Source organism: Lethenteron reissneri, chromosome 18, assembly GCF_015708825.2.
Source record: "Lethenteron reissneri isolate LAM-NWPU_2019-01 chromosome 18, ASM1570882v1, whole genome shotgun sequence".
Lineage (NCBI taxonomy): Eukaryota > Metazoa > Chordata > Hyperoartia > Petromyzontiformes > Petromyzontidae > Lethenteron > Lethenteron reissneri.
Genome location: NC_083796.1, coordinates 5,109,706 through 5,134,632, shown reverse-complemented (window position 1 = coordinate 5,134,632; position 24,927 = coordinate 5,109,706). Strand labels below are relative to the sequence as shown.

Genomic DNA, 24,927 nt, shown 5'->3' with positions numbered 1-24,927 from the left:
AAATATACAAAGTATATACTTGTATATATATTTTTAAGCATCAGGCAGACCTCGCCGAACGCGGGGGTTACGTTCATGGAAAATGCTGTTGGGCAAAAATAGGGTTGTGTTCCTGTCTCCAAAATGATCACACCCTCCTTCCTTAACTAATTCTACATGATTTCCACCCTCGTTATTGTAAACACTAAACAGAACTTTATGTTTTGCCAGATAAGGCCCATTGAGCTATTTAGCTTTTTTTGGAAGCGACCAGACCACAAATGATAGCTCAATGCAGTGGCTTATCATGTGGAAATTTATAGCAGCCAAATTACTCTAAGCAAATGGATTTAAATGTGCAGGAAAAAAAAACAGAAGACCCGGAGGAAAAATCCACACGACTATGAGGAAATACAAACTCCAAATATAGAGCAGGCGTCAGGGTCGGGATTGAACCCACAACCTCCTGAATACCAGGCAAGGGAGGAGACATCTCGCCACGTCACACCCCAGGATGCCGAGTCATTCTCCATATTTTGTGTGTGTGTACAGTACTATCCTTATTTTTAAATTTCACCTCAACACAAAACCCCCGTTTCCATTACTCGTCCGGCATCAGGGTACTCATGCCCAAAGCTCGCCCCAACACTGGCACTTGAACGTTCACGATGCGCTATCGAGGCGTCCGTATGACTAAAAATGTCCTCACGGAGTGTGCGGCCAGATGCATGCGGTACTGTGACATTTGTGTTGAGTGTTGTTACATTATCACACGAAAAACATGGAACGACATACACACACAAAAACACACTAAAACATACGTGTCATGTGTTGTGAAGTCATCCTCATTGCACAGCTTCGAATGTATCATTATCGCTAATTTAAATACTTCTGAAGACAATTGCATTTTTTTGGAATCATGCGTATGCGTGATTTTTCTTCCTTATTTCATTTTTATACTTTGAAAATGCAATTTGCATACAGGGTGTTTCGGACAGCACTACATAGTGTTCATGTCACTTAAGTCAACTGGACCTTAACATCTTCCATTGTTCACTATATCACAGTACAGCACTCTTTGTTTTTTTAGTCTCAGGCTGCCTAAGTAAACTGGATACATTGTGAAGACACCGATGCTTAAGCTGTGTAGAACGTTTTACGGAATGAATATGCCCTATGCATGACAACATAGACAAAAAAGCATGACTGCGATACATTGTACAAAAAAGTAATCTTTTATTGAACCGCCTAATAATACAAGGCAAGTTTACAAAATGAAAAGTAAAACTTTTCATGTGCAATGTACATAAAATAAAACCAGAACACAGCTTGTCATGACGTCCAAAAAACTGTACAGGTGTCTAGTGTAAACATTTTATATAATAACTACAGCTTCAAGTAACAAAACACACAAACCCTGACCCATGATGTACAGGTAACTGCCAAACTGTACTGAACACAGAAAATGCTCATTAAAACACACACAAAGCCGGCTTGCTAAAAAATATGCACCTCTTGAGGAAACACATTTACAACCATGGTCCAAACAACGGATGTAAAAATTTTCTCTAATGGCAGCCACTTTCAAATTTCATGTTGCCAAGATGCGAAAATTTTCGACAAAGCAAGCAGCGCATGTCCAGGCAAAGGTAAATTCACATATCGGTTTTGAAGCAAATTTCTGAGCAGCCTTTGATGGTCTTGACCACAGTACCTGTAGCACTGCAGTCATGGGCAAGGAAGTTATGCAGGTGTGCTACTGTACATTCAATGAGGCACAGCTTGAGGGAAATCTCACAAAACAGCGATAAAAGCACCATCAAAAACCCCCAATATCTTTCTTTCTACAGGTAGGCCTATTTTTTACGATTAGTTGCGCAAATGTGCAAACGTTTCATTTTTCTTTTCTAGTATGCATTGTGATACAAAGTGCATGAATGGACATCCTATGAGTAAACAAATGGGATCAGAGGAACGGGTAAATGATGACACGATCCAATCGCTTATAAATTACATTTTACACGCGTTTCGAACATCTCATGGTATTTGAATGCTTTACTGTCAAGCGTGCTCTTGCTTTGCAATGTAAAAGATCGGTTAATAAATTATAGTGACACTGGTGGAAGGTAAATGCGGGTTACAACTCGCGGGCACATGTGCATGATTAAATGGACAGTAGCGCAAGAGGATGTAACACCTTTAACAGCTCTACTAACATACCGCCATTGTAAAACAATACATTTTTAATAAAACTAATTTGAAGGAACACTGAGCATCTGTTTTTAATACAACATGGATTGTGAAGTATATGTAGTTTGTTGACAAAACAAAATGAGTTGTTGTTTTTTTCAAGGTTTGATATTGGCCAAAATTAACTCTAATCCACAGTAATAAAACAATATCTTTATACAAAGCTGGAAAGGGGAAGAGTAAGGAAGGTTGGGGTAATTGGGTTTAATCTGCCAAGAGCAAGGCAAATACAAGTACACCATTGAACTGATGTGTCTAAAAGCAGCTAGAATCATTTCATGTGATCCAATCACATGATACTGTAAAAGGCTTCATCAGTCCCTTTACACTCTGTTCTGCAAAAACAAGGAGAAAAACATTCATTAGACTTGCTTGAAAATAAACCTATACATTTTCCACAAACGTATATACAATACTGTCAAATCTACCCGCAGGTTTGTGTAAAGTATATATATACTGCATGTGAATTGAAAGACAGTTTTAGAAACATGTAACTGCATTTTATAGCTACAGCAGCGAGGCTGTGATTGTATTAATTAAACAAGTGTAAACTATTATAGTACTCACTTTCTCACCTCTGTTGGGATGTAAATGAAGAGGACGGGGTCTGGGCAGTGGCAGGAGGACCTGAGGGGACTCCTGCTGACATAGACAGACACACACAGAAGCACGTGGTTGGTGGAATATATGTGAACTCTGACCCCACTTTGCACAAACTTTCATTGCAAAAAAAATTACACAATTGCAGCAATGCCAAATTATCAGCGTTAATGTATTTCGGATCAATTCTGAGCGATTCCAGTTGAATCTGGATGACGCCACCGAATTGCACTCTCTTTTCAAATGCATGTTAGGTTTATCCATTGATCATCAATTATGGCCCACTAGTCTCAGTTAAAAATCAATCATGGTCATTTGGGCTAGATTTCGAATATACTGTTTTTAGAATTGCAATGATATTTATTTGATGCTCAGTGTAATTCTTTCTTTGTAGAAGCCTCAATAATTTAAAAGGGTTAATGCATGCTCCTTGTTATTTTGGTACAATGAGCCGCCTTTGTTTTACAGAATGCATGTCCCAGCTCATGTTAATATGGATCGTTTGAACTTCACTCTCAAGCTGGTCATTCGATAAGAGTATTAAGGACACCCAACTTGAATTTTGGAATATAAATGTGTATAAAAACTACTACATAAATGGAAATATGAGGATATTAAAGACTCATTATTGCATAAGGGGATTTGATATTACAAAAATACAATCTTGCAATGATCTTTTTAATGTAAATTACATTGTCAAAGTTTTACGAACTTTGATGAATGTAATGTCTCGCAGGGCAGTGACATGGCCGAGCGATCGCGCGGTTTTTCGCTCATTGCAGACGTTTGTGTTTTCAGCCCCATGACTGTCCTTTGCAAATACTTCAGGTACTTGATTCATAAATACGTGCCATCTGCTTTACAGTGGACGTTAATGTTATTCAACAAAGGGTAGGCCATGTGTGCCAGCATCACAGCCCAAAATTTTATAAAGTCACCTGCAAATTACTGAATTGGGAAACATATAGCAACATCACCCTCCTACTGCAAAACTTCTGCTATCTTTCATGATTAGCCTTATGATATAAGAATGGAGCAAAACACTAATTGTTCCCAAATATTTATTTTGATAGGTCTGCAAAACATTGCGCCTTCGTGATTAGCCGTGGGCGCGATAAGAATGGTACTTCGGCCAAATGTACAAATTATTTTATTTTATTAAGACGATTGTGTGGCCGGGAACTCGGACGGGAGGGAGCGAGGTACAGGTTACATTGGACAGTGGCCTCACCTGGGTAGTGCTCGTACTGCGTAGAGAGACCGGGGTAGCCCACCCCCGTGTGGGGAGAGTGATGGGAGTGCCTCTGTGGAGGAGGCGTCAGGCGCTTTTTACCCTTCTCTCCGCCACCCTCTTTGTCCTTCTCCAAGGTCGACTTATCACTCATCTAATGCAAGGAACGGATTATCAGGATTACGGATTTGTCTTTACCTTTCTCAAAGCCATCACTGAGTAACACTACATTAATTAAATAGTGCTCCTTTCTATCCATGCACTTTGACACCTGACGAATAATAATATTCAACACTCATAAAATATAAATCAACTTCAGCAGCCATAATTTGGCCCTAGCGCAGCCGGTCAAAACAATGATTGCCACACTCTCTGAAAATTTACATATTGTGGACAGTGCTATATCATTAAGCTGACTGCAAAAGGTTGAGCCACTACACTGCTGATGCAGTCCATGCGATACACATTCTTAAACAGTGACAATCTAGACGACACCAGCAGCAAATGTTCTATCAACTCAAAATAAACTCTACTCCCCTCAGGAGCTTGCAAATAAGTGTAATGAATAAATGTCTGGACACTTTAATCCACATTTACATTTAACCACAAGTTAAATTATTTACGTTTGGTGACTGCCTGGAAAGCTGCTGATCAGAAGTCTTGCCCTCCATGGACTTTCCTCCCGTCTGCCTCTCACATTCGCCTTCCTCTTGGCCAGACATCTTCCCATAGCCAGTGTAGTACAGGCTTGGAGAAAGGTAGCCTCCTGGGAGCAGCAAAAAAAAAAAAGTTAATTATTTTTTAGCAGAGTTCTCACAATCAATCATACCCTTCCAACCTCCAAAAATATATTTAGCTGTACGATGCGGTTTCGGGTTGTAACGCGTGCTGTTCGGCACAATGTTCGACGTTTTGCTCCACGTGTTGGCAGCTTCTTTGGGAACACCGTGCCAAACAACATGCGGTTCAACCCGTAAATACAGAGAGCCGTATAGCACAAGTGTGAAAATCTACGCAGTAAACTCTTCCCCCGCACCTCTGATAAGCACGGTTGGCAATGTACGGTGTGAAAAAAGTTAAAGATACATGCATAAATATATTTGAGTAACTAGAGAATGATGGTACAAGTACAGCATTCAAGCATTCATATGTCACTACTGTACACAATAGGTTGAATTAATTACATTCCAAACTGATGCAAATTTTTTAACAATGTTTGCACTTCTATATCTTACTCTTTGGTTCATTCGGTAAAGTCACGTAGAAAGAAAATAAATTAAATAATAGAATACACCGTTTCGATTGCAACACAAGCAGTCGTCATCAGGTAGAAAACAAACCTAGTGAACTTCTAAATTTGAGAGGGAGAACAAAACACAGACACGGAGACATACAGACAGACACACAAGCAGAGAGAGACAACACAAAGACACAAATTTAGACGTTCACTCGGTTTGTTTTCTACCTGATGACGACTGCTTGTGTTGCAATCGAAACGTCGTATTGTATTATTTAATTTATTTTCTTTCTACGTGACTATACCCAAAGAACCAAAGAGTAATTCCTGCAGTCACGAAAGCTTCAAATCCAACTTCTATATCTTCTTGATACTTACAAACTGACATGCATTTTTAATTATTCAGTATTGACCAACCGTCTTAAGTAAAAACAATTTGACGAGCAATGCATACCTGCATAGAAATGCATCATCATGGGGGGCACGCCACGGTACGCGGGATGGTTGGGGTCGTACATCTGCGCGTAAGGATTCTGCGACATGTACTGAAGGAAGGAGCCTGAAGCGTTCACTCCTGGCTGAGATTCCTTTGAAGCCGAGCTCGACTTCCCATCGTCTTTGTCCTCCCCAGTGTCGGTCACGTTTGAGCCCGACAGGGGCCTCTTGCCATCCCTGGAGTCCCCTTTGCTTTCACTCCTCTCGCCCTCTTTGTTCGCCTCCTTGTGCTTCTTCTCCATCTTCTTCCAGCGTTCCTCTTCGGCTCGGTGCTGCTCCAGGTACTGTGCGTAATACAGCTGCTGCCACTGGTTTACGTCGAATTCCTGAAAGAGCGAACAAGGGCGGCTCTTTGTTATTTACACTCGGCTGCCTTATCGGGCAACGGATTCCTGGTGCTGCCGAGTGTAAAGAACTGGTCCCCCCAACCTTGCAGTAACGAGTAAAGTTAAACCAAATACAGTGCACCATAAAAAAAAATGTATAACCTTTACAATCAAAACAAACATTGTCTGCTACACTTGTAAAAGCTATCCCATGTTGGTTTGCTATTCATAGAAAATATATTATTTCATACATTCAAAAAGAAATCTCGGTATGACTGTACCTGTTTATAGAGTCCACTTTGATCCATTCCAGAGTGGTCAGCACATTCGGTTGTTGGCTTTAGTTCCTCTGTAATGGGGATGTGGTTTTGGGTTTGCCTTGCTGCAAGACCTTCCTCTTGTTGAGTAGACATCACTGGCAGCTCTTCAGAAAACACAGAGCCTCCTTTCAGGACTTCGGAACCTGTGCCTTTGGCAGTGTCAAAGTTTAAGGCAGACTTTGGGGCACTAGCAGTAGCTGATGGGACAGACTTTCTCTTTCCCTCCCCAGATTTTGACAAGTCTTTGCTCCGATGCTTACTCTTTTTCTCGTTGTGTTTGATTGCCGTCGGCGGGTCAGAGTTCGGGCTGCTGTTGAACGGCTGGCTACGATACCTGGGGTCATAGTAACCATAACCATACGCGTACTGCTGGTAGTAAAGTGACCGAGGAGAAAGTGGGGCACCCTGCTGGATGACGGACTGATGCTGCGAAGTGAGGTCAGCTTTGTCACCGTCCACCATTTGTCCATTGCCACTTCCACAACCTGAGCCATCGTCCTCCTTTTTAATTTGTCCAATTTGGGTCAGCATGCTGTCATTGGGAGCATTCACGTTCGACTGTAGCTTCGACGACGGCGAGTAGTAAGCATTGTAGTCGGAGTAAAACGACGTCTGATCATCACTCTGTATTGCACGAGTGTCCAGAGTTGTAAGCTCTGCATCGTTGAAGCCAAGCACTTTGGTTGGTGGTACCTTTTTGACATGCTCACCCTCCCTGTCTTCACCATCATCCGATATGTCCGAGTAAGCTGGGCTGTTGGTGTTTGAGGCCATGAGTCCCTCCAGACCATTCTGAATAACAGCATGCAGTGGAGTCAGCCGCCCATTTGATAAGCTGGTACGGGCACTCTCCACACGGCAGGCACTGCCAATGGATGGGCTCGGAGCATTGTCTGTGAAATTGTACACCTTGGCAGCCTCTGCTTTGATACTTGCTATTCGTTTCTCTGGTACCTCTGCAGATCCATTAAACATCCCTTCTGTCTTAACAACGTAATCCTTTGTTAATGGATCTGAAAACTCTTTCCCATCTTTGCCATCATCTGATCTCCCGATTACTTTCAAACTCAACTTCAGGCTAACCGTCTCCTTACAGTCTCTGTCTTTGGATTTCTTTTTATCCTTTTTCTTTTTCTCTTTCGTTGGAGTAATGTTTGGTGACGTAGCGACAATTTCCGGTATAGAAGCTGGTTTTGGCTGAATAGGTTTAAGCGGTGGGCTTTTTGGCATTGTCTTAATAACAGTTGGTATCACGGTAGCGGCATGAATTCCAATTGACGCTGCATTTCCCGCAGAGGGGGAATTGGAATAGTTTGCCCCCGGCATAGCTACCAACTGGGGTGGCGGAGGTGCGGGGGCAATTGGCCTGGCTGCCTTGGGTTTTGGGGATGTTTTATTCTCAATTTTGATGCTGGTCACTCTTTTTGATTTTTCTGTACTTTCCTCCTTGGGAGACTTACCACCAAAAGGTCCTTCTACTTCCAATTTTGGCATTTCACTCAGTGGGCTGCCACTAGCATTGTCCTCGCTCGGGTTTACATCTCCATTCACATTGGTCCCATTTTCTCGGATGCCTCTTTTGCTTAGGCCTTTTCCCTTGGAATGGGATGTATGCAGAGTCTCAGGAGAAGATGTGTCAAGAGGACTAACTGGCAGAGAACTAGATTTTTCTTTTAAGAGGTCCAAACACTGGCTACCATTTGATAAGGAGGCAGAACTGCCATTCAAATCACAACCTTTTAGTTTCACAGGGCTGCTGCTGTGCTCCGACTCGGTGCTTTTGTCCTCATTGTCATTTCCATCCTCCTGCTTGTTTTCATTCTTTAAGTGAGCGTGAGCTTGGTGATATTTCAAGCCATTGATGTGCCTGTATTTCTTGTTGCAGTTCGGATGAGGACAGTCGATAAGGGCAGGCGATGAAACTGACGAAGATGGAGTTTTGTAGCTTTGTGACTCCAAAGGGGTCAGCTCCAGCCTGGCCTGCGAGTTTATTACACTTGGTGTCATTAGATTGTTATTAGTAGTCCTTGGGCTTGGCCTTAACCTTTTGCCTGGCCTGCCCTCCTCCAACCCATGCTGGGGTGAAGGAAGGTCGGAGGCAGGCCGTCCTTTCCTCTTCCCGTTGGGACTCGCCTTCACATCGTCCCCGGTGTTGACGTGTGACGAGTTCCACTGTCCGTTGGCGGTGAGGCTTCCGCGGCGACCCTTGCCACCGTTAGCGCCGCCTGTTCCCCTGCCCTTGCCGTGTGGGGCTCGGGGCTCGCCGGGGTTGTTGATCTCGTTTTGGGAGGCGTTCGAGCCTGCGCGAGCTCTCTTACCCCGGCCGCGTCCCCCCCGTGCCTCCAGGTCACTTGTAGGAGAGTCACAAAATCTAAAGCGGGGGACGCAACAAGGAAATGATTAAAATTGCACACGCCGTCGCGAGCCTAAATTGACGATAAACATTAGCATGTGTATTAAACGTGCCATTTTCAATCATTTTCTGGTCAAAATGCCTGGCGTAAATTCACAACGCTGATGGGTTGGAAATTTAAAAAGCATGTGCTTTTCAGTACAAGTTCATCACCCATTACGATGTGTTTGGAAATATAAATGTTTTAGCATGTTGGATGTACTTTGTACAAGTCAATAATACCTTGGGGGTGCCCATTCATGTTTTGTGCAGTCCAGCAAAGTCCCAACATAAGACTTGTTACGCCATGTCACGTTAACAACCAGCATACCTGTTGAACCAAAAAAAAACATTTAAGTATTGTATCAGTATCGTTAAGTCATAACTCCATACTACAAAAAGAGAAGATAAATCTAATTACAAAATAAATTATCCTTAACAGTACAATTTACAACCACTGTATGGCATTATACAACAAAATACAGTAATGTAATCAGATTACAATGTTCAACGTGGAACATTATTGGCTTAAAATCACAAAATCAACGTTTGTATCCCAACCTCGAGATTTATATCAATGTTTTGTGTGTCTGCAGGTATATTTAAGGTCATTATAATTTCGACATGTTACACACACTGTAGTTGTAACAGCCAGCTGCCAAGTGACAGCACTTGTCTACTCCTGCCTAATTTACATTCTACCGCATCATCACTGGAGCTAAAAATTTCAATATCCAGTGTCAAACCTCTTATGAAAAATGCTTAGGGCTGCTTTCAAAATTCAAATAGCTTGCATTTTTTTTTGTTCAAACGAGTGCAGCACATATCTAGCTGAGCAATTAAGCAGTATATTTTAAATGTCTTGAAAATCAGAAAAATGAATACCTTGGTTAAAATTCAGACTTTCTTTTTTAAACAGAAAGCTTTCTTCCCCATGCTAGAAACTCGGTACAAAATATCGTATTCACATTTACAACTTTGCTTCTTATTTCGTAACAAAAAAAACTGTGATTCCCTGCCCAAATGAGCACCGTTTACAGCCCTCACCCAGTGGTGGAAATTCCACATTCATATGGTGGGGGATAAGTCCTCCCATACATAAGACAACCACTGTTGACTACCCCACCAAGTGGAACTCATTTTATTGACCCTGAAGGGATGATGGCCTGAGTCAATGCAAGGCACGATCACAAAGTTTAGAAATGGTTAACACTCATCATGCTATATTTAAACCCAGAATACCAAACTATCATCAGCAAATCTATGACATGATAAGGTTGAGTAAATTAAGTGCTTCAAAGTAAGTGTGATTTCACTTGGTGAAAAACGTTTGGTTATATTCGGAAATGCTTTGATAATCAACAAACATTTATTCTTTTTTGAAAATTGGAAACAATTCTTGAAACATACGTACTGCATTAAAATCTCAAAAGGTTACATAAAGCCACTGCTAGCATCTAATAACCTCAATGTTTTTTTTAGACCAGGAATGCCACAGAAGTTTAATTCCATTAGCTGTGTTTGCAGTTCATTTTTGAATTAATAAAGTCATACATCCTGCATGAAATACCTGAATTACAGCAGAAAACGGAAACATTGACACTTAGACTTCTAACTTGTAACACCTGTAAAATGTGTAACCTAGAGATTGATTAGAAGAGCAGAGTCGCTGCTGAGAAGCAGAATCAAAAGCAGCCCGGCCATTCTCAGAACGTGTTTTGACACATTTTCACAAAAGTCAGTATTTTATGGTCAATTGGATACACTCATTACAGTGTTACATAAAACGACTTCGATTTACTCACAAATGTGTTTTTTTACGTAAAAAAACACCGTATTTAAAGGAATAATTTGGTAACATAGCAACTAAAAAACACCCAAGTGATATTAAATAACGAAAAAGGTCTATGTTTTTATTTTGTAATTTCTTCCTGCTGAAAGAATCAATCAATAGCCAACGGCGGAACAATGTCACAGTGAAATGCAAAAAGAGAGGCTTTTGTTACTGCAAGCTAACCCTATTAGTTTCAGAAGCTTGGTTCTTATGAAACCCAACTGGGAGTGCGCTTAAGATGCCGTGCCATGCGAGAGGGGAAATGTGCATTGTCAGCAGTCTTAGCAGATCTTGAATAGTGACCTTTTAAACAACTGAGGCCAAACAGTCTGGCACAAAGATTGCTTGCCCTGCTTTTTTCAATTAATGTCAAGCAGTTTTGGATACGAAAAAAAACCCTCTGCATCTTGTTTCACTTGAGTTTCCATCATGTTAAACAACTGTTGAAAAATACAAATGGATGTAGAATTTTTTTGTTTTACTTCATTGGGCCCTTACAAAAGCAAAGAGTATTGTTTTAACCAATCGCTTGCTTATTAGAACACTTAGGCACACTGGACAACATTTGAGAATGTTTAGGCTTAACGCAAATTAAGGTAGCAGAGGGGCACATTAATGGATAGGAAACAACTTTGCCATCGCAGTGACCCAGCCTGGAATCCAGTCCCTACGTCCGGTGAGGGCCTTGCTTTGGTCAGTTAAGCCTAAAACAACACTCATTACAATTGTAGACCTAGAGGACTAGCAATTACCTCACACTGCATTAAAATAATTGTAATAAAGCAAATAAGCAAACCAAACAAGTGGTTTTACTATCACTTGTTATGCGATGTTTTTTCTATTCGTGACAGATAGTGCGGTGCTATAAAAGCCAAATCATACACCGCAGATATGTATTTTGAGCCTTTGAAATAAATTGATATCAACAATCAGTGTCAATGTTCTACTGAGAAGCGTATAAGAGTGCAGCTGCCATGTACCAATAAAACCGTCTGGCTGAAGGAGATAGACAAACGACAGATGTTATTATGGCCTTAGCTTTATGAATCCTCCACATTTAATGGAGCAATACAAATAAAAATGCCCGCAGTAGGAAATAAATGAATACTGTGCAGTACATACATCCAGTAAACAAAGTCCAAATGCTGCCGAAATATATTCAAAATGTACACGAAAATAAAATGTAAATCTATGCTCTGAAAAATGCTGAATTTTACATACAATTCAAAACACGAATTAAATAAGGCTACAGTTTTACTGTAGCTGCTCGTGTCTTGTAGTCATTTGCAGATTAATGCAATATTTTTTACGCGTAGGGTAACTAAGAAGTGGTTTAAGTTCACGCTCATTTATTTCTGAAATGACTGGACTTTTTAAGAACCGAAAAAACCAAAAGCTTCTCGGGATTTCCACACGTTTCACAACCGCAGTATAAACGATTCTCACATTCGAAAACACCGTATTCAAAATACGACGCAAAACTGGAGTAACCAAGATCTAGTCGCATGCTTGCTTGAACAAATGCTTGACTTTGCGGTTTTGACTTTAAGCCTTAAGGAAGACATACTGACTCACCGACCACATTCAAAACATACAAAATAATTACAGCTACAAAACATTTATTCGGCAATTTGTTGTTTTGGGTTTGCTACGAGGGACACCGAAAATATGCTTCACCAGTGAAAACTGAGTAATCTGGCATTGTGAAGAAGACACAGACACGAGGATTAGACTGCCTTGTTGCGTTAAGTGCATCCCAACAGATACACTGGCATGACGGTGCCTGCTTAAAGCACCAGGAGGGATTGCAGAGGATTACGCTAAGAGGCCGACCATTGGCCCATCATAAAGTCTTGCAACCTATGTGAATTTTAAATAGGGTACGCCTTGTTAATACTGACAAAAAAATGCACACAATGACTTATTTAAAAGACAGATACTATCTTTAACACTTCACACCACCACAAGCCCGCATTTCTATCTGCATATGAACCTTATGGCAGTACCCCAGGGTACCATAGTACCCCGGCTCTCGCATAATGTCCGTGATGCAGTCATTTTTAGTCTGCTGATGGTCGGCGATGCGGCAATCGACTCATCTCGACGAGCTGTACACGATGAGGCACCACTACGGTGCATACGAGCGTTCAGGGTTTCAGCGCAATCGTCCTCGCTGCGTTTCGACATCGCGGAGTAGCACTGATTTCGGATTGATTGGTACCCCAGTCGCAGAGTTAAGTACACCCCTGGAAAAAATAGTGTCCCAGAAATAAAATATTTAATTGCCTCGGCTATTTTGTATTATTTGGTACCCCAGGGTACCGCCATAAGGATCATATACCGCGTCAATGATATATTAAAGTAGTATTATTTTAGGCGTATCATCACTCATATCTGTTAATGAGCTCAAATTGTAACAATAAATAGCTCCAGGAGACACTGTTCACTTGGGGCAGTTTAAAACAATCATATGCAAATCAGTTGCTAGGATTTTAAATTGGAGATGGATGAACGTATAATAAAAATGGCTCTAAACAGCTTTAATAATGAAAAAAACCGCATGCATGTTCAAATATACGGTGTTATACAGGAGAATGGTTGTAACTGAATCAAAGCAAAGGGTAAATAAACAAGACGTAGTCTATCTTGCCCTACTGCCAGGTTCCTAACCCCTTACCAATTACCCTAACGCATTTTTTCTTTCCCTTTTAAAACCCTCAAGGCAGTTAACATCATGTAAAGTACCGTGATACATTCCGTCTACTTTTCTGTGCAATCAATGTAAACACACTTGATGTTTTCCAGTGTAATGTTATGGTAAGATCCGAATAAAAAAATGTTCACAACACAGCACTGAGAAAATTAATAAAAATGGGCACATTCTCAAGTTTGCAAAGCTTTGGAAAATATGCCTGTTCATTATTAATACAATTTGGACTTGCGCCTTCCATTCCACAAGAATTACGGCCTAACCATCTCCCGCATTCACATTAGCACGACACATATGCTCTGCATGCTTTATGTAGCAGAACTTGGCACCGCTGAAACATGCTGCTTCTTGAACCTCCTCAGGGACCTAAATGCCAGGCCAAGTAACTCATTCCACACACAGAGAATCCTCAATGCAAAAATATGAAAATTCAGTGGTATCCATCAATTTTACACACTGCATTCAATACCCCAACTGGATAGCAATATAAATTGTAGACGTATTGACACAATCGTGTGAGACTGAGGAATTATATGGCACTTTCGTACAACAATCCCGCACGCCTTTGAGAATTGCAGCAGGGTACCTCCGGTGCCATTATACAAATCAAATTTGACTGAGTGCACATTCATGGCTGCGTTTCCATGTCTCGCAATCGTTTGCAAGCAGAATAACTGTAACTGCACGAATAATATTTACGGGACTTCAGACATTCGCCCCTGTCCATTCAGTAAAATCCTGTGAAAATTTCTGCTACTCAAAAATAATGTAATGAGAATTTGCATTTACAGGTGGTAAAACTAAGTAATGTAACATGCAGTATAAGCTGCTGTGTGCTTTGTGGGAAATATTAGCGTTTGTTAGTTTTTGATTTTGAAAATTAACTCTCGTGTTAATTATACATACAAAATAATTATGTTAAAAACGTGGAATACCCATAATCAATAGAGGTGTTTCTACTCATAATAAAGGTTTTTGGGTTAGATCGCGTTATTTATAAATGTGTCGTAACCCTCCACCACCCGACACGGCCAATCAGCAAAAAAAGTTTTACGTTGACAAAGGACAAATAGTTCAGTACTTTAGCCCACCGGTGTGTTGAAGAGTGAATCCACAACATTTACAATTTTTGAGTACGACGTTTCGCTGGTAATTACATCCAGTATCATGGGGCAATTCGCCAAAAAACGTTTATTATGAGTAATATTGGTCGCGAAAGCCTACGTGTTAAACTGAAAGGTGTTTCTGTGATGTATGTGACCATGCCGTTCATAACTATGCCATTTTCAAGTCTCTTCTATACTTCAGTGTCCATTAATATAATAGTAAAAAAAATAACTGGCTCCTGTCATTGTTTTCTGTATCAAAGCGGCACTTATGGAAGTAAACAATAGTATTGATGCACGTTTTGTGTCCTTACCTTAATTAAAGGGCCACACGTATTTTTTTAGTATTATTGTATACAGTCTATTGCATGTTGGATTTAAATACAACTACTTATTCATTGGCAAGATAAAAATGAGAATGAAAAAAACACTACAATATATTACTTTATGTTGCTATTTGAAAGCTAAATTTCGGAAATTACCGAGTAGAATGTATTGCACTTTTGAAGGCTTATTGTAACACAACAAATGCTGTGTTGCATAATCTGGACAAAGCATGCTATCAAAATCCTATTGTCTCCCATTAGTGCAATTACTATTGTATACATATATCTGAAAATTATATTTAGTGCATAAGCTTATAATACTGCAGATAATGAAGAGTTGTTCTTAATAAATGTAGCAGCACTCCAGGATTCTCCATCGGTTCATACGTTCTCATAACAGTTGTATCAGTACTAGCTAAACTAGGGAACAATTACATGGTTGTCGACACATGGTTCTAGCTACGTACAGGAAAACTGTCAGGCAGTTAAAAATCGTTAATATAGGCTCAACAATGCAAACACCAGGAGTCAAAGACATCAACAATAAATATCTTGGCAAGGTGAAAGTCGTTGAACAGTTGCCATGTGGAATAACTGTGTCTACTAGGGAGGCAGCAATATTATGACAAATTAAATTGACCCACGTGGCCTAATAGCCAGAGCCTTTTTAACCATTTAAAAACTTGACTTTTTTTGTCCCTTACAATAAAGCAATGTTTTTTTGGTTTGTGATTTTACATACAGTGCCATTTTGACATCTTGATTGAGTAGTCGTCATTAGAGCGATTTGCTCTAATGACGGCGATGGGGATATTGACAAAAGGTGCCAAATCACGCACCTCCGATTAACACGGTTGGCTACATACGGTGCGAAAGAAGTTCAACATACAAACAAAATGTATTGTGTTCGTAAATCCTGTATAGTAGTATGTTATCGTAAAAGTAAATAGAGCTATAGACAGCCCATCTAGAGGGTATCCGAGGGGATACTCTTCCACACTGGCCTTGGGACGACAAGTGGAGGTACCGACACTTTACTCCACCACATGCAACCTGCCAATCTTCTTCTTTCGTGCGGCTGATGGAGATGCAAAGCAACAACTACAATTTCACATTCAGGCGGTCAAGCCAAATAACCGCATCAGGAGCAGCCTAGTGTGTCGGCCGTCAAGTCTCCTTCGTATATTTGTGGATCGGGCATTGCGTCGTTATATGTTGTATGGTCTGTTTTGGATGACCAGTCACACACTGGAGAGTTTTAATGTTCTATTTGTGCATCCGGTATTCGCATCTGCCATGGTTTGTGCAGTGGGTGTTATTTAGGGTGGACCTAACGAACGATGGTGCACCCATTTATATTGCTGGGTGGAGAGAGGTGGGGAGGATTTAAAAAACTTGCCCATTGTATCAACCGCCATGTATGTATGTTGAACTTCTTTCGCACTGTACGTAGCCAACCGTGTTAATCGGAGGTGCAAATGTCTGGAGATGGGAACGGGTGACCTCTGGATTGCAAGTCCAGTGTGCTAACCATTACACCACAACAGCATTCCCATATCTTATAGTACTGTATATAAAAAAAACATAAAAGTACATAGTTTAAACCTGTATGCTCCGCACGATGAAAGCAATAAATATGACTGTGCAAATGCATTTGCTTTGTATAGATCATTTTTTACGATATGGTGAATCATTTTTTTAGTGTACATAATTATAAAAATATAAATGTTATGCTGTCAAGTATAATTCTATTGCTGGAGACAGTCAAGCAGCATTAACGGCAGAATTCCTAAACCAAGTACCCAAAAACAACAGGGAAAGACTGGGATTTTGAGCAGATCTTCCAACAAACATATGACAAGAGAAGCAGCCAACTTCTAGGAGTGAAGCCCAACAGTGACCAAGCAGTGAAAATATATGTCCAAGACAAACAATGGCTAACAGTCTCCAGTGATGCACTGTCAAGCCAAAGGCTGTGGGGGGAAGGCTTTGCCTTTTGTGCAGAAGAATGAAAACCAATATTGATGAGTATTATACTACCAAAGCACCCAAAGAACAATGGGCTTAGTTAAAGTTGTATTCGCGTCTCGAGAATACATTCTCAGGCACACAACGATATATGATGTATGGTCATAGAAGGGTACAAAAAACCCATTGTGTGCTGAAGAGCGCAATTAAATATTAAATGTAATTGTTGTCAAAAGGCTCTTGGCAAAACTGCAGTGAAGTATCAAAAATATACAGGTAATGACTTTCAGCCCTTTAGTCAAACTACTGCGAGATGGTGGCCTCTCTAAACCCTGGGCGGTGTTTGGCCATGCTTCAACATGCTGGTCAGTATGTGTCGGCGAAGATGAGATTTGAAGACCAGGACCTATTCATATATCATTTGCCACTAATGTTAGCAGTAGTCAGGAATAAAACTAAGGTCGCCGGGATTATAGTGCAGTGCGCTAACCACAGCACCACCATTCTACATTGCAATGTTTTGTTGAAATCACTGCTGATGGAATGGCCTCTATTGGAGGGGAGCTCTAGAAAACCCCTACAGAGGGCATTTGGCCTACTCTTTCATGCTGGCCAGATGCCCTGGAATAGTTAGGAGCACTCACACTTTACCCCACCAGGCATTACCTGCCGATCGACTAAATGCGGTGTACACATTGATATTGCTGGGTAGACAGAGGCGAGGGGGTGGGGTTTAATAAACTTGTCCTGTCCATCAACTGAAGCGCCCGGGATCGAGCTCAAACTGGCAACCTCTTGAAGTCCATTGTGCTCACCAATACATCGCCGGCAGCATCAAGTGTTTTCAAGGCTATGCGGTAAATATGCTGCTAAATAATATAAATGGCATGACACCGCAATGCTGCGAGGTAGGTGCAACTAGTGGAGGGAGGGGGGGGGGGGGGTGAGGAAGAATAACATACTCTCAGTCTCATGCCAGACAATGCCCTCCAGGTTGATGCAGGTGCCCGGCTCGCAGGGTCCCAGGCAGTCGGGCTCCGTGACGCTGGCCGCCTCGCACGTGCTCACGCCCACGGTGCGCGTGCGGATGAGGATCTGCTCTTCCGGCTCGGCTTCCACCAGCGTGGAGGCGCACACCCCCCCAGCAGAGCATGCCATGGGGCATAGAGTGGTGCCACTGCCGCCTCCTCCCACTGCCCCGGACAAAGTCTGTTGCTGCTGCTGAGGCCGCATCAGCCGAGGGTCCTCTACCTCAAGAGAGTCCACAAGAGAGGGTGTGCAGGGCGGTGACGAGGGCAGCAGCATTGTGGGAGGTGGTGGGGGTGCTGGCATGACGAATTGTGAATCGGCCTGCAATCAAAACAAATAAAGGATCACAATGGGATTGTTGAACAAACAATTGCCATCAGCAAACTGATGTCATGCTTGATATGTCCATGCCTTAACCTAGACAAATGAGTACAATGTGCAATTTCAGGAGCAGGCACATAAAGAGACAAGTTTTTTTGGAGTTGAGCATTGTGAGAATTTTTCAAATTCACTCGAATGAGCTAAGCCTAACTAACATATCACAATGCACACATGCAAGGACACATTTTTGTTTAATTCAACAGACAAAACAATACAAATATGCGTATAAAGTATATGATTTTTGTGTTATCTTCTTAAACTGTGAAAGATAGTCAACCACTTAAATGTGCTTTTGCTCACAAGTCATTTTCAACAAAGCGAGTAAATCCCTATGTGCATATTAGGAAGTAAAAAAAACGGAACTTTCAAGATGCTGGTAGATTATATGATAAAGTAACAACTAATACATCGCATTTTAAATAGCACCCTGCCTCCCAAGTAGATAGTCTAATTTAGCATACCATTCACTGAGGAAATTTGTACAAAAAAATTGGAAAGTTAATATGATACAAGATGAAACTCAAAGACATACAAAACAGCATTTAACTAATCCAGGTCGCAGTTACTTTTATACAACGTTATAACGTATATTATTTGGTTATTTCGGTAAAGTCACCTTGATAGAAAAAATAAAAGTAAATAAAATAAACTACGACATTTAGATCACAACACAGGCGATCCTCCTGATGACGATCGCTCCTGATGATGATCCATCTGATGACAATCGCTTGTGTTGTGATCGAAACGTCGAAGTTAATTTTTGTTATTTTTTTTCTATCTACGTGATTTTACCGAAAGAACCAAAGAATATGAATTCCTGCAGTCACGAAAGTTAAGTAAAAATTAAACATTATAATGGTTGGGCAGACCGATAGGTAACTCAAACTAATTATTGTACTTTGAAAGTGATAAATTAAGCATATCTTTGTAGAGTATATATTAGAAGTCCGGTGCTATTTTAATATATATTTGCTTCATTAACACAGCAACACAGCTGAAAATACAAAAATGTGTTGGGTAAATACAATTTTTGAGATTGAAATCGATACTATGACCTGGGAAATTATTTAATGATTAACACACACCACGAAAAAAATAACATTTTTAAAGTCAAGATACTAAATTTGATCAAAATAGGCAGTCTAGCTGAATGTTAAAGAGTGCATTTTAACACTTAGGCTTGCTTTTGGTGATGTTATTGAACATCAGTGTAAAGGTAATATCCATTGAACAAGATCTACTCATCTTCTACTCAGTATTCACCTGGGCTATCAAGGCACTGACACAAAAGCAGGGGACGCGGGATAGAGGCGGCATTTACCAATTTTAATTTCCATTCATTAAAACCAACATCAGATTACAAATACCCCCCCCCCCCTCCCCCAAACGTGCATCCCAAAGGTTTACTATTCAAGCATGCCAAGTGGGGTGGGTGCTGGATTAAGGGAGTAGGCACCCAGAGACTTAGCATTTAAATAGTAGATGGCTGAACAGGCCTTATAGGGTACAAATTATAGAGTTCGCACTGGAAAATGCAGACAAGCTACCCGCGGCCCTTTCAGGGGCTCCAGGCATAAATAATCAACCATTACAGGGCACTTTTTTTTAAACACTCATATCTGTCCAGGACTATAATGCCATCTTCTCCAGAATGACGCAATTTCCCCCTCCCTGTATTTTCAAGCAAGCGTTTGGGATGTGACATATGATCTGTGGTAGGTATCTGCGTGTCGGATGTGTGTAACTTTGACACCAGCTTCAAGTTTTGGGGGTCCATCTCACTTTTCAGAGTGTCTTAATAATCCAGAGAATACGGCAATTTCATTTGTTGTTAAAAATTGAATTAAAAATAGGCTGTGAATGTAAAACCAAGGCAAATGTATTAATGATCATTTAGTTATTTATGATGCCTTAGCTGCCACCCACACTGCCAAGTGTGGTGTGCCCTCTGCTTTTTCCCATGTTAATTTACCTTTCATACAACATAGCTATGATCCTTGTTTCATGGAAACTTAAATTGAGAGCATGAGTTGAGTATTTCATCATGCATTAGACATCTACTAGGATATTTTACACTTTGTAAATTAAAAGTAAAAATATATACAATCATTTCTTTTGCTGCATTAACAGCTAGAAAAAGAGGACTATATTCGTGCCTTAGTTGAGGTTGCTTATCCATTACAAATACAGTACTGAATTCGAATCCAGTAGTTGGCACTAAAGTGTTAATTTCTAAGAAATTGAAGAGCACTTCAGGCATGTTTACTTAGCCCTGGGTTGTTCTACAAGCGAGATGTAGCCCAGTGCTGGCAGTGGAGCATGCCCAGGCCTAATGGCCTTTAGAACAAACACATGCCAGACCCAACTTTTAACAGGTCACTTGCTTCACAACGCTTGCTTGGATTTTCACAAAGAGCCCGGTATGCATGTTAAACAGGCCATTATATCCATAAAATCACCAAAGACCTGATTATCATTAATCAGAATGGTTGTTTTAACAGCTGATTAATCGATAACAAAACAGGAACGTTGAGCTTGAAACGTGCATGATCGCATACGTCCACACGCACAGTGCTTAAAGGCAGGCAGATCAAATATGGTCAAATATTCCCTTGACAGATGTGTTATAGAGCATTCTTCTGGATATTATTTTGAATTATCAGTACGTTATACATAATGTGTTCATCATCGGACATTGTCTACCCACTGCTAGATGAATCCCCATTCCTCACAGTCCAGTGCTGCTGCCACCCATCTCACTCTATTGAACTAATCTCACTGCGCTATCTCCACGGTGGTCGTCCTCTTGGATGAGTTTCCAGCCGTCACAAATCTCATTCATTGGCCATCGCATTGTCTTGCAACGTGTTCTATCAAAGGCCATTTACTTTTCTTTATACTGTAGTTGATACGATTTGTGCTTGTTCCCCCAATCCCTGCGTTTCTTTTTCTGTCTCTCAGGATCGATAAAAGGATGCAGCCACATTGGTTATGCTCCTTTTCCCTATAATTTTCAAATTCCAAAGGCACTCCGTCATACTCTTTATTTAATTCTACTCCTGTTTCATTACTCGTTTTTGATTGTCTGCTTAATATTAACATTGCATCCCTTCATTGTTTTTATTTCCTAAGAAAATGTGTTGTAGATTACTCTACTTTACTTTTGTTTTGCTTAATTATCTTGAGATCAACTTTGCAGCATTCTTTGTGAAGCACTTCAATATCCATATTTTTGTCCAATGTAAATTTAAGAAAATATATTCTAATGTTGCTGTAAATAACCTTGGTGAGAGCACACCTCCTTGCTCGATTCTTCGTTTTTAATTCACAGCTCTCATTGTGCATTCTCAATGTACACACGTCCGTTCTTTATACATGGTTCTGATGTTCATTTTTTTATGGATTGGTTTGTGAGGAACTTGGATGACTGCTTCCATATTCAATAAATAAAATGCCTTTTCATAATCGATAAAAGCCAAGCATAGTGGTATTTGATTAAAATGTTCTCTCATTTGATCGATACCCTGTATGTGGTCAACAGTAGAATATAATGTTAATTTAGTACTCAACTATTCCCAACAGAATCTGGCAGAAAACATACGCTGAGCAGAATATTTAGCAATAACGCACGACCAGCAATTTATAAAACTAATGAGTTAATTTTAGCCAAAGGAAGTAACATGTTTAGCGGCAGGAAAGATGATGACATGAAGTGCAAGTAGATTTTCCATTATTAAAAGATGCTGATGCCAGTGACTTTTTCATGCAGTAGTGAAACAGAACGGCTGATGACAATTACGATGTATACAATATTCTATGGAATATATGAAATGAATTTTTTTAATTAATGCATTACACAGCCCTTTGATTTTAAAATTAGCACACTATTTAAATAAAACACTGGAGCTGACTAAAGCACAGTACGAAAGTAAAAAAAACCCCAGCATGTTGACACATTTAAACAAAAACAAGGATTGAAAAATGAGCTCATATTGTGTAAAAGAACAGGCATGAAAACAAAGACATGCCAATACCCGCCATCTCAGACTCTGTGGAGACTGTCAGCCTGCTGCGGGACAGCTGCGGATTACACCAGTGACGCATGAATAAACCACCCCCAGTGAACAAAGAGGGCTTTGATATAATTTGTCACAGCTATTAACGGTGGCCTGGACTCGGTGCTGCGGACAAAGCTGGTAACGCACACTTTTCCAGCGATCATTGCGATTTATTGAACCATGGTGCGCGTCACTATAAATCAATGGGATTACCACAGTTTGTCCATAGTGCACTTATTTTCCATCACTGCTTATAATTTACAATTAATTTCATCTCGCTAAGAATGGCCTTATCCGGTGCTATTTTGCACCTGGGCTTTTGAATTAAATGTCATTATAACAGGGCAGAGTAATTGATCTGACTTCATACACCCGCACGATTGCTTCTGGGCACAAGCCATTACACTTTATAGCTTCTCTTCTCAAGCAAAGCCAGGTAATTGCTTCTCTGTGTAACCCTCTGCACTGTATGTATTGTGATCCCAGGTAATGAAAGCAAGAATTCACTTTTTACCCCATGAGACATCTATTTATTAGTGCCTAATAGAGCTAGAATCTATTAGAAGACAATAAATAACACTCCTATTGTATAGTAAAATACACTATTGTATTGAACAAATTATTATTGTACATGTTTATACATTTTCTCTTAGTTATTCGAAATAGCATACGCAGCTCAATCTACACGTTAAGCCCTTAAAAGGCAATGACTGTTCAACGACATGCAAGCTCACAGAGGATCTGCAACATTTTATATTGATCAATGTAAACTGCAAGTCATATTAACAGCTGTCATCACTGCCCAGGTGGCTCAGTTGCAGAGTAAGCGGCACGCAATTGGAAGGTTGCAAGTTAAAAACCTGGTTGGGGGTTGACTAAACCCATCATCCTTCCAGGGTCAACAAAATGAGTACCGCTTTGTGGGTAAATTCAACAGTGGTTGACCAATGTGGAGATCTGCACCTGCCATAGAAATGGGGAATTTGCGCAATTGACTCAGGGCTGTAAAAAAGAGAAAAGCGCCTGCCTCAGTGCTAATTTAAGCAGGGAAATCAATTGCAGTTTTTTTAAGCCGAGCTCTTTTGTGTAAATGAAAGCAACAATGCATTTAAACTCCACAAGCAGTCAGACCACCCCACAGGATGCAAATTTAATAGAAACATGCCCATGCGATAAGTCAATGATTTGCTTTAAAATTATATTTTGTATGGATTTAAATTAGAACAAAGTCTTCCTAATCTAGATACTTTAAGGGCAATACCTGTGCAGGTAAAGTCATTTAAACATACACTGTTGTATTACGTCCCTGTTCCACATGGCACTTCAAATGTAAAATATATACGCTTTATTTATTGCAAATTTCATACCGAGGTAGAGTAAAATAGTAAATGTCATGGAATTTAGTGAACAAAATACTAATGAGTACGCATGATTCATTTTAAATAGCTGTGGCTTCAAAATGTTGAATGTATGAAATGATGTCCATTATTCACTTGTATGTGAATGTGCTATTCCAGCAAAAGTTAAATGTTAAAAGGATATTATTAGCCCATCAAAGCATGAATATTTTACCATGACTTATGAAAAATGCATTGTTTTTTCAGCTACAAATGTCATCTGCCCATGCTGCTTGCACCACATACAACCACTCAACATTTATTATGATAAAGCTCGTTAACATGTTTTCTTAAGTACAACCACCAAGCATGTCAACATAGCTAAACTTCCAAGATAAATTCCTGTTAAACGCTCAACATTTCTGCACAGCTGTCGATTTTAGTTTGACTGAAACAAAGATTGTTATTGCAGTCAGCCACAGCTCGCTTTTCAACCTCATCTGGGTAAAAGCCCTTGAGATCCAAGGGGAGGAGCTGAGGAAGTGACAGTCGACTGGGGAAAGCAGACATCAGTGAACTAGCAAATGAATCACAAAGCCCCCCCCCCCTCCCCATTCCCAAGCCTTTACAGACCCCATGTGAATTCCAAGCAGGACAAAAGCTTTTTAAGGGCCCCATCCTGTTAGATACGTCCAAAACACAATTTGCGTTCAAACATAAACACTGGGGAAATGAAATGGACAAAGAAAAAGATTCCCTGCATAGCCTTAACAGACTGTTGAGGCAAGTGCTGTTAGCGAGCACCTGTGAAGACAAGCACAACACACAAAGGGGTGGGTGGCCAGTACCAGACCCAGCCACCTTTGTTTCCCAAGTGGCAATATTTACACATCACATTATACATCGCACCAGGTACTCATTCGACCTAGAGGAGGCCCAGGACCAATTCAAATAATCGCCACTGGTATTGGTGGCTGTGAGTGGGCATCAAACTCAATGCGCCGCCTACTAACCGCAACACTATTACAACCAGGAGAAATATAATATATCTTCCAATAACTTTTTTGTCAGAGAAAATAACATTTAACAAAATGGTGGACTACCGTATATTGTTTGTGGAATACAATAGTGCAAATATGTACATTACACACATGTACAATGTTATGTACAGGGCTAACTTTTTTAAATACAGCTCTGCATATGTGCAGTGTAAAATATAAGTGTATTGGGGGTACGTGGCAGCTAAAGAAAGGAACGTGCGCACGAGAATGACCACCGAGGAAATCAGCTTATATGCTGGTGCTGGATGAATTATTACATAAACTATACTTTTTATTTTTACCAGGTA

At 40.5% G+C, this 24,927-nt stretch overlaps 1 protein-coding gene across 1 annotated transcript in view; it reads right to left on the bottom strand.

The window, feature by feature from the left end:
• Window positions 1–1,193: 1,193 nt before the first annotated feature.
• Window positions 1,194–24,927, bottom strand: part of LOC133343745 (zinc finger protein 608-like) — a 45,449-nt gene continuing 21,715 nt past the window's right edge. The window contains 8 exon segments of the mRNA XM_061553518.1: window positions 1,194–2,564; window positions 2,805–2,871; window positions 4,061–4,214; window positions 4,684–4,826; window positions 5,752–6,118; window positions 6,400–8,809; window positions 9,074–9,161; window positions 17,737–18,124. Of these exon segments, the coding sequence (XP_061409502.1) occupies window positions 2,519–2,564; window positions 2,805–2,871; window positions 4,061–4,214; window positions 4,684–4,826; window positions 5,752–6,118; window positions 6,400–8,809; window positions 9,074–9,161; window positions 17,737–18,124 (3,663 nt within the window). The 3' untranslated portion in view covers window positions 1,194–2,518.